This window comes from Diadema antillarum, unplaced genomic scaffold (assembly GCF_040938485.1).
Source record: "Diadema antillarum isolate AM-2024a unplaced genomic scaffold, OU_Dant_1.0 seq00001815_RagTag, whole genome shotgun sequence".
Taxonomy (NCBI): Eukaryota; Metazoa; Echinodermata; class Echinoidea; order Diadematoida; family Diadematidae; genus Diadema; species Diadema antillarum.
In genome coordinates, this window is record NW_027272490.1 from 482,167 (window position 1) to 493,206 (window position 11,040).

Consider the following 11,040-nt stretch of genomic DNA (forward strand, 5'->3'; position numbering starts at 1 on the left):
TGAAGATCGATCGGTAACTTATAAGGAACTTTCTCAGCCTATCTTGTGCGTACATCTTCCAGCAAGACTATTTTACTCAAATTCTCCTCTTGGACCCCGGTGTACGAACGGATACTTGGCAATGCTATGGTAATGATACTGACAAGAATTTCTGCAAGCACAGTCGTGTACTGAAGAGGCTACCCTGAGATGACATGATCATCATTGCTACATAATGTAGTATAATCTATTGTCGGGATTTACCATCTCGGGCCACTGGAATGGTGCACGTTCCACCAGCAAACGACCCGGTGCAAATACATTCGTCGGTGGATGGCAGGCAGGTGGCACCATTCGCGCAAGGGTTGGAGGCGCAGAATCCAGTCACTGAAGTGGGAGACAAAGGAGATGTGCAACTACATAAAAAGGGGTGCAACCCAGTGGCTAGCTGGTGTACAATGTATTTCCTTTCAAGAACTTTCATGAAGCGTTTTATCAGATATTTTTCTTACAAACTGTCATAAGCTTCTGACCCGCATCTGGGAGGTTTCATAAAGCTGTTCTTAAAGTTACGAACGACTACAGAACGACTGGTGATCAAGTTCTTGTGCTGAATTATTGAAATTCTGATAAATATAGCACATTAGAACTGATCACCAGTCGTTCTTTTGTCGTTCGTAACTTTAAGAACAGCTTTATGAAACACCCCCCTGGTCGGCTGAGAGGAAATTTGTCGGACAAAACATTTCATGAAATGCCCCCCTGGTAGTCAATTGATGTTTGGTCTAAAGATATGTTACGTTATAATTACACAAAGTTTGAGTTTGAGTCTTTATCTATTTCACGTGGATACAAGGCAAGAGAGTGAATTCTTTGAAATACGCAACTACGATACTGACGGCTTTAAATCCCCTCCGAATGGGTGGGCAACGAGTATGACATGCCCTTTCGGGCGGACGTCCACTTGGGCGCGGACAAGCCCAGGAAGGGTTGCGGAAGTAAATTCTGTCATTTCGGCATCGTGTCCGCGTCAGACGCGGAATAAGTGTGTGAATCGGCTTGTCCTGGGACAGTCCTAGGAATGTCCGCGGACTGACTGCGGACATTCCTAGGAGTCACTCCGGAAGAGCGCGAAATACCTCGGAATATGCTAATCGTAGCCGGGCAGCACGGAAACATCTAGGATTACACCAGGAATGAACGCGGACAATCAGGATGCCTTCCGGACAACATAAGTTAGGCATGCGGACAAACTGCGGACAATACCAGGAAAATGGAAAGGTATAAATTTGGCGCTGACTTTGACTTTTCCTCATTTGACTGCTAGCCGTCATTGATGCTCCTTGTTGTGATTCCGCAGTAGCTGCTGATATTATATTCATATGATTGGTCAATATTATTTTACAAATGTGACCACCTAAAGTCGAAGAATAGGATTGTCTGCATGTCGGCTGACGACTAATTTTTTTTTTTATTTGTCTCATCTGGGAGAACAATCTTTTCTCTGCCTACAGTCACATGGATGATATTCGCAAACTTTTTGAACCACATATATACATATATAAATATATATATATATATATATATATATATATATATTTATTTATTTATTTATTTATTTATTCCCTTTTTTTTAGACCAGTGCTTTATCCATCGTGAAGTATATACACATGTTTTGTCTGATACTTCTGCAGAGCATGCCAAAACGATCCTAATCATTAAATTTGTTTTTCTTTCTCTCATTTTTACCCTTGTGCATCTCTAACTCTCTCTTATTTTGATCACTTGTGAACATTTTGCAATGATTCAAGTCCGAGAGGTTTTTTTTTTTCATACTGAGAGCTTACTAGCCTATTGTCAATGAAGTGTAAAAATGGGGAAATATTTGTAACCTACTTTAATTTTCTTTCTTTTTTTTTTGGAGGGAGGGGGGTCGGCTGGGCTGTCAAATTGGACAATCGAGTTTATTTGCAACTAAAAAAAAGACAAGATAAAATTGTTATAGGTAATAGCAGCTACGAAAATCATTCAGGTAAAGAATATTTCTGAAATGATTTGTGATGCTTAGAGTGTACTTAAATATAAACACTCAGCAAAAAAGAAAGAAAGAAAGAAAGAAATTAAACACTTTTTCGAGTTCATAATTTATTGCTTTTTCTCTCATTTCACTTGAATTTTTGATTTGACAGAAAATTCTTCATTTTCCTCCATTATCTTTAGCTTTCATAGTTATTTTGGGCTTCAAAGATATAACATTGTAATGAGACCACAGGTATATTTTTGCAATTGAATTCATGCTTTTTATTGTGATGAATTTGTCTTTTGTTCTAATATATTGTATTATTAGAGAGCATTTACGTATGAATAACAACTTGTTCATGTTTATATGATACATTAACATTTAGCCAAAAATTCTATTATTTTTTTTCTGAGTGTATTTCCACCTACTTTTGTGATTTTTCAGCTGGGCTGTCACATGGGACAACCTAGTTTGTTTGCAAATAAAATAAGAAAACAACATAAAGGAAAATGTACCATCGTAAGTAATGGGAACCATGAAAGTCACTCAGATGAAAAATAATTTCTGAAAAGATCAAATCGACATAAATTTACTAGGAGGTTAGGGGGGCTGATTTCACTTCTTTCTGGTTGCTATTGGCGCAGTCTCTATTACCTTCTTCTTTGCCTTCTGGGACCGGGAACTCCTTAGATTTACCTGTTCTTCATCACTACACGAAAGGTGTGCTTGTGATGGGGATATTTGCATGGGGGCGTCGCCTCCCTTCTTGCTCTTTTTGCGTTTCATTGAAATGACGCTCGTGGAAAGTGTCGACACTTTCGTGTCTGGATCACAAAATTTCCGCATCGGTTCCGGACACTTGCATATATAGATCCGTATCGGCTCCGCGATGTCCTAAAACATTCCTGGTGTCTTCCGCCTTCATTCGCGAAGCTTCCCCACACCGCGGGATTCTTTCCGGAGCGTGTGCGGAAGGAGTGGAATGGTTCCGGACAAGCGGGACATCCTCAGGACATCGTCAGGACAAGTCGCCGAAGGTGTCAGGAAGTTCATTTCCTCGTCCAAATTTTGGTCTCGATCAAAATTTGGACGCAGAAATTTTTCTCTCTCCCGAAGGTGCGGAAACGCCCGGACATGTTTAGGACAGTGAGCGGACACGTTCAGGAACGTGCAGACAGGTTGCCGAAGGAGTGCGGAATACCAAATTTGCATTCCGGGTCTTGTCCGGGTCTTGTCCGCGCCCTAGTGGACGCCTGGTCTTCTAAGGACGTTTAATTGTGCCGCTGCCAGTGTACTCTAATCGAGGAAGTCACGATTAAGGTCTCGGAAAGTTCTATCAAGATCTCGTGAAGTTCTATTCACTAAGCCATAACAGATTTTATTTTTTTCACCAGGAACAAAGGAAGAATAGGTGATAACATTTAAGTGTTACTGTGTCGACGCTATCAGAACATAAGAACAAAAAACGCCCCACCATTTTCCTCTACATATCTATCTGAATATTGATTCATTTAGCTTGAATACTTCTTTATCCACAGCATGAGTGCAATCTTTACTTGCCGACTATTGATAACAGAAACATGTAGACGATTAATTCAAGTGTATGAAATCGATACATTACCTCGATTCTAAAGTTGATCCCTTCTTAGGTCACATTCTTGTCAGATTTGTGTGAAAATTTGATATTAAAGGCATCAATGTTCAAACAAGGCTACTCAGAATATAATCTAATTTCGTTTGCGTTATAGTACATGAAAAGATGGTCAAAATACAAATCAGCACAAGTGAGGATCGTTTGTTTTCTGTGGGATCATCGAATTCTTGTTCTTTATTCATTGCGGATTTTTTCGTAAGTGTTTTCATTCAAGCTGAAATACCTGTTTGGCATCGTTCTCCGGACCAGCCCCGAGAACAGTTGCAGGAGAAATTGTTGTGGAGATTCTCACAGCTCCCACCGTTGAGACAGGGTTCCGACATGCATTCATCAAAGTCTGAAAAATAACGATCAAAATGGAAGGAAATCTTTTCTACATATCATATCGGCTTTACCTGTTGATTCCGCAAACATTAAGTTAGCTTTGAAATATGTTAATATAGTAGCAAATGTTATCGAAAATTCCACATAATACAAGGCAAAAACAATGAATAACTTCATTAAGATAGGATGACACGTCTCAAAACCATGCTCACGTTATTCGCGTGTTATAGCTAGAAAGTGAAAAAAATTATATCAATGAGTAAATTGCAGACTACATTGTGTTTTAGTTAGATGAAAATAGAAAAGATCGTCATCTTCAAGCAGAGCGTGGTTAAGATGTTAAAATATTGAAATGACATGTTTGTCACAAATGTGTCGACTGTTCACCTTCCGTGAACGAGGTTGAATTGGATGAATGACCATATTTTCTAAAAGCGCATGTGATTTGAGGATTTTTACTTGACTTTTGGTCCTTTTATAAATTTTATATGCATTGAGTAATTTTCAAGGTATGGAGAAAAAGTGTAATTTCAGGATTAAATACTAGTAGTAAATTGTTGGCTTTTTAACATGGGCCTTTGTCCCTTGACCTTTGACCCTATGACCCTAAACTTCCCAAGAGAATCACTGTCAGGCATAAATATGTACTAAGTTTCATGATGAAACCTTGAGCCACTTCCTAGATATGGAAGAAGTTAAATTTATAACTTTCACCTTACCTTTGACCTTTTGACCTTTGACTTTTTGGCAAATACTTCACAGAGAATCACTAATCTCTAAGTTTCAAGAACAATCCTGCAGGCATGGCATAAGTATGAGGGAAAAGTGAAATTTGGAGGAGTTAACCTTGACCTTTGACCCCAAGACCAAAAAGATTCCCTAAATAATCACTGCCAGTCAGTACATGCATATGTATTAAGTTCAGTGAAGATACCCTGAACCATTTCCGAGATATGGAGGAAAAAGTGAAATTCTAACATTTTCACCTCACCTTTGACATTTGAACTTTGACCTCATGACCCAAATCTGTGTCTAGAGAATCATTTGGTATTACATGTATAGGTCCTACACTACGTTTCAAGGAAATGCCAAGGTATCGCATAGATATTATGTGGGAAATAGTGAAATTTTGAGCATTTGACCTTGACCTTTGACCTTTGGCCTTGAGCATGTGCACCCAAAAGTTGATAGGCAGAATTTCGCCCACTCAAACATATACATGCCAAGTTTCATTAGGATACCTCAAACGGTTTTTAAGTTCCGCTGTCCACGAACTTGATTACAGACGGAGGGAAGGACGGACGGAGGGAAGGACGGAAGGACGGACAACCCGAAAACGTAATGCCTCTGGCGACACTTTGTAGCGGAGGCATAAAAAGGCATATTTTCATATATATCAGCAAAACTCTGGATCGGGGCCCACAGAGTGTTTTCTGCCTATCCACTGCAATAATGATCCCATTCAGTATACTTCCATGCGCATAATTGATGTGTCTTGTTCCTAGAAGAAAAAAAAAAAAACCCGCAATAACAAAATAGGGCATGGTTTGTAATCATCGTGAATTTGTACATAAACGCCTTATTAATGTTATCTCTCGCTGCATCTCTCGCTGACTTATTGATCGATTTATTTACATGATTACGCAGGCATACACAGAGGATCATGAAAATGTCGTCATAAACACGATAAGTGTGAATTAGCCATGCGAGCACATACACTCAGGTAGGTTGATTGCAACTTGAAACTGAAAGAGCATGCGCAGTTCTCGGGGAAAGTGCGTTTTGAGCGTGTGGTATAAGCATGCTTGAAATTACACTCCAAGCGACCAGTGTTGAGTACAATTCACAGGCACATACGCAAAACGCTGGTGTAAATATCATATGCTTTGACTTCGATTCCGATTAGGTTATGATACCAATTTTAAAAAAAAATGAATACAAACTGTGACCGACGAAAATCATTAGAGATGATATGGAGTGTGCATGAACAAAGAGCAATAAACATTGTTGAAACCATGCGGTGGTCAATAAGAGCCACATTAGGAACCTGTGACTGCAAAAGAAAAACATAAAGTATGGTGATATGCTGTCATCCATTGCAACTCCTTGGCTCCTTGAGTCAACAAACTTTGAATGTTTACATACAAATCAAGATGCAACCTCCAACGAAATACACTCACACATACTCATACACTAAACAAATAAAAAACATGAAACGACAAAATTTATTTGATTGGCATCCTTTATTACAATGGCGTTTAGCAAGCCTGTAACACTAATCATTACGGACATGCGTGGACTTCAACAGATATTTCAGTCAAAATGGAGGAATTCAGATTTACATCATGCACGGAAGTAACGCATTCATGAATGTCGGATGTTAGAAGCAAAACATCACGAAGCATGTTCTGGTAAAAATAGTTCACATTAACTTTTAATACCGACATAGATTTAGCAAAGTCTAAACATTTTGACAAGGAGCCCTTTAATTGGTTTACACACCAAAAGTACACCTTTGTGCTAAAAATCAATGATGCTGCATGGAGATACAACATAAATCCATTAAAAAAATCTGAATATTTTATCTAATATATTGACACACTAGCTCGACTCTATTTTTTTTTTCTTGGGGGGGGGGGGGCGGGGGCATGGATTAAAAGGATGTGTGCGTTGATGTTTGGAAAGAATTAGAGATATTCTAAAATCAAACAAAATCTGGCTGCATGCGTGCATGATTGTAATGTTATTATTTTTTGGCACCGCATTGGAATACTGGTCGCAACGCCTGATTCAAATATCATCAGAAAAGGCGATGTCTTCATTCGCTTCAAACTATTCAATTGATTTTTACACAAAACGTTTCAGCATTTACGTGTTTGATCTACCACATATCAATTGCGAACCCTTCAGTCCTCGAGGTTATTGTTGCAAGGTAATTACAAGACTATAATAATTGATACGAACTTCACATTTAAAGACAAAGGCAATTCATTGAAGATATATGGGCAAGTCCAAGATAACGCGCACGTTACGTATGGGACATTCAGAGACTTTTATGACCTGAAAAATAGTGTTAATGGCTTTTGATCATATTGAACTTTATTATGGTGATTGATATCTAGGAGAAGTATGATCATGTAAGAAATAGAGAAAAACGACCTTGACAATTATATTCTAGAAGAGAAAGTACGTATGGGACCACAAAATTTTTGTTTTTTTTAAACATTTTTTTTAACCTCAAAACTCTCTGAAAGTATTTCATTCTGCAACTTGTAACTCACTGTCATGATAGTCGCAACACTCAAGATTATCAGAGGTAAGTTTCAAGTCATGAGGCAAAATGCAGATTGTTAAGGGAACAATATTTCCCAAATATTTACCATCATTATCATATTTAATCATATTTTATAATTCTTATGACCAACCTGAGTATGCATGCCCTTTGTCCCCCATTCGTTTAGTGTGTTGAGAACCATGTTTTTGGGTGTTTTGCATAATTGTTGAAGTATAATTACTTGATATTACTTATATACTGATCCAGATTGTCAAGGGAATCAATATTCCCCAAATATTTACCATCATAATCGTATTCAATCATATTTTATATTTTTGTGACCAACCTGAGTATGCATTCCCTGCATTTTTATCAGGATAGTTACTACTAAAAAATGGAATAGCAAAGTGTTTACTTCCATTGATGAAGGGCAGTTTGCAACTTGACACAAGAAATATCAACTTTAATAAATATGCAATACCTGCTGCGTGGAACCCAAGTGATCGAGTAGATATATGATGTCTGTCTAGCAATCAGGTTGTTGATTTGAGTCACACCTCAGTATGTACACTTTACATGTATACCCATGATTTTTGTCGTGGCTACCACCAAAAACTGAATAACTGAATAACTGAGATATCCAGAAACGTGGTGTCCTAATAAAAGGTGGGTCACGGTTTTATTAGGACCACTTTGTTTTATTTTGTATTTGTTTGTTTTTTGATATCTCAGCCATTTCAAATTGGATCTTCATAAAATAAACTTTGAATTCCTCTAGTCTTAGAATTGTATGCTCTTTAATAATTCATATAGGTGGTTTCCAATCATCTTGTAAAATGTTGAATACTGAATCCCCGTTTCTACGAAAACTATACAATCCCTTTAATGCTGATTTTATTGTGTGTTTTGGCATCTCCCCCTCCCCCTTTCTGAAAATTGTTCAGTCAAGTACATGTATCATTTCAAGTGTCTATATCTCAAAAGTAGCAGCAAAGTTGGGATGCTTTCTGCAGGATGATTGACGATTTGTGCACTGAGAGACCTTCCCAGCTGGCTACATGCATTCACACGCAATATGTACGAGGATGTCCCATACGTAACGCACTTGTCTCATACGTAACATTATTTAATTACCTAATAAAAAACATTTCTTTTAATATTTTTTCTTCTTTCTGTGGTATTTAACTTCTTCAAACAATAAATTAGAAGTTCCCAAGAGGGCATTCAAATAACCTTAGACATTTCAGGAAAAACCTGAAAAAAAAATGATCTCAATTTGTTACGTATGGGACATCTCATGATAGGACCGAACTAATTTGCATAATAATTTGCATAATCCCTAACTTTTCATACCAAGTTAAACTATTTAATGAACCTCTTATAACCACATATTAATCAAATATAGTTTGCTTTCCTTTGAATAAATATGAATTTTTACAAATGTCCCATACATAACGCTGTATTTCACATTTATGCAAATGAAGCCCTTGAAATTTGCATAAATTTACATAATATCATATTTTTGTCCCTAGAAATCAAAACTTCAACTCAAAAGCTTCAAAATGATACCAAACATGTCAATATTCAGCAAAGATGAAATTTTCCCTTCTGAAGGGACCTTATCATGGACTTGCCCATATGCACAGATCAATGAGAGATTTGTGAGGTAATAACATCCACACTTCCTCCATTATGGTTGATGGTTAAGTTAGTGCGAGGGTTAGGATTGTAGAGTGAACTATAATACATGTATTCTGTAACTTTCTGTTTTTAGGTTCGATTTCTATCATTCCTTCTTAGTCTCGTACATCTGATTTGAGTCAAAATATCAAAGTCAACTAGAAAATGGTACGGAAATATGTTCAAGTTCATTTATCCATGACAACAGTGCAGCTTGATGGGCTCATCTGCTGAAGGATTAAAAATGACGCATTGATACCAAAGAGCAAGGCTTGAAAACTGCACATTTTCTAAATGCCTGTTAAAGTGAGAAATCATTCAGATATCATTGGTTACATTTGGACAGCAAATGCTTGACTAATACTTGATGAAGATATCAATTCACATTACCTGTTCCACAGTACGCTCCTGTCCATCCTCCAGTGCAGTTGCATGAAAATCCGTTTACTTGGTCATAACAGGTACCACCATTCAGACACGGGTTCGAGAGACATTCGTTCAGGTCTTAGGAGAGAAGGAAAAAAGTAAAACATACGGATTTAGATTCTACTTGTACATGACTATAGAATCCGTTAATAAAATCTATACGCGATATTTGAAATGCCAGAATTCTTAATTTCGTACTGACCTCTTTTTACCACTTGACAGTAAAATAGAGTATAATAGAGTAAAAATAGTTGATGTGTGATGATTTGTATGACTGAAGTTAGAAATCTCGTCACTGAAATAAAGCTTAGATAGAGCAATGCAACACAGATAACGATGAAGACATTAATTCACATTACCTATTTCACAGTACTCCCCTGTCCACCCTGCTGAGCAGTTGCATGAAAATCCGTTAATCAAATCATAACAGGTACCACCATTCAGACACGGGTTCGAGACACATTCGTTCAGGTCTGAGGGCACAGAGAGAGAGAGAGAGAGAGAACTAAAGCATACGGATTTAGATTTTGATCTGATGTTTTCTCATTTTGAATGGTTATAGAATGCGCTAATGAAATCTCTGGAATATTCACATCTGAAATGTAAGAATTCATGAAGTTCTGTTTCGAGTACTTGATAGTCGTCGGTATTCCCGCACACATTAGAGTAAAATCAGTTGATGTCTGATGAATATTTGTATGACTGAAGTTAGAAATCTCGTCAACGAAATAAAGCTTAGATAGAACAATTCAACACAGATAACGATACTCAATGAAGACATCGATTGACATTACCTATTTCGCAGTTCTCCCCTGTCCACCCTGCTGAGCAGTTGCATGAAAATCCGTTTATTAGATCATTACAGGTACCACCATTCAGACACGGGTTCGAGGCACATTCGCCAATTTCTGCGGTAAGAGTTTGGAGTATCGAGCTTGCATCACAGAGTATTGTCGCAGGATGATTATGCAATTAACTACGATTTCTGATGTCCAATTATGATGTTTCGTGACCTTCAGATTGAAAAGTACAAACTCTGACATAAGCTGCAATGGTCTGGACTTTTACTTGGTATAATAACAGGAACGCTTGTTTGCTGTGTAGTTAAAACAAATATACTGACAAGAGAATTTCCAAAATGAAACACCGTGAGTAGTAGTGGCTCTTGATGCATATCACATTTTATGCTTAACTCATATGAATGACGTTTGATGTTTGGTAAGAATGGGAGATATGAAAAAAAGAAATGAAGCAAATCCCGCTGTATGCAAGATTAACTGTTAACGTAGTAAATAGTTGTTAACTACTTATTGTCAAGTCTTTACATCGCTACATTTACTTTTCCAATTTATAATTGATATCTACTCTTTATGATATCGGTATTGAAACATTCAATCTGGAGTTACTGGAAATAATGATGTGTAAAAACGGTAGCTGCCGCCACGTACAAGAATACAATTTAGTTGTTGACTAAGAAATAGATTTTGTTGTTTACCAGTACGTGTAATTCTGTGTTCACATATTATATACATGCTAGTACAACCAAGCGAGCAAAATGGCATACCACCATGAAGTTTCATCAAAATTGGGAATTATTTTTTGCAAAGTCATGGAATCTGAAGTTCAAATGTGTTCGCCCGATTGGAAGGTTGGTCGCAACGACTGACTTAAATATTAGAAAAG

General features: G+C 37.5%; 1 protein-coding gene across 1 annotated transcript in view; it reads right to left on the reverse strand.

Annotated features, from left to right (window-relative positions):
• Nucleotides 1-9,413, reverse strand: part of LOC139712523 (adhesion G-protein coupled receptor G7-like) — a 28,334-nt gene extending 18,921 nt beyond the window's left edge. Inside the window, exons 1-3 of the mRNA XM_071624338.1 lie at nucleotides 9,322-9,413; nucleotides 3,877-3,990; nucleotides 244-366 (exon numbers count right to left, since the gene is read on the reverse strand). Of these exons, the coding sequence (XP_071480439.1) occupies nucleotides 244-366; nucleotides 3,877-3,976 (223 nt within the window). The 5' untranslated portion in view covers nucleotides 3,977-3,990; nucleotides 9,322-9,413. The remainder of the gene's footprint in view (nucleotides 1-243; nucleotides 367-3,876; nucleotides 3,991-9,321) is intronic.
• Nucleotides 9,414-11,040: the final 1,627 nt, after the last annotated feature.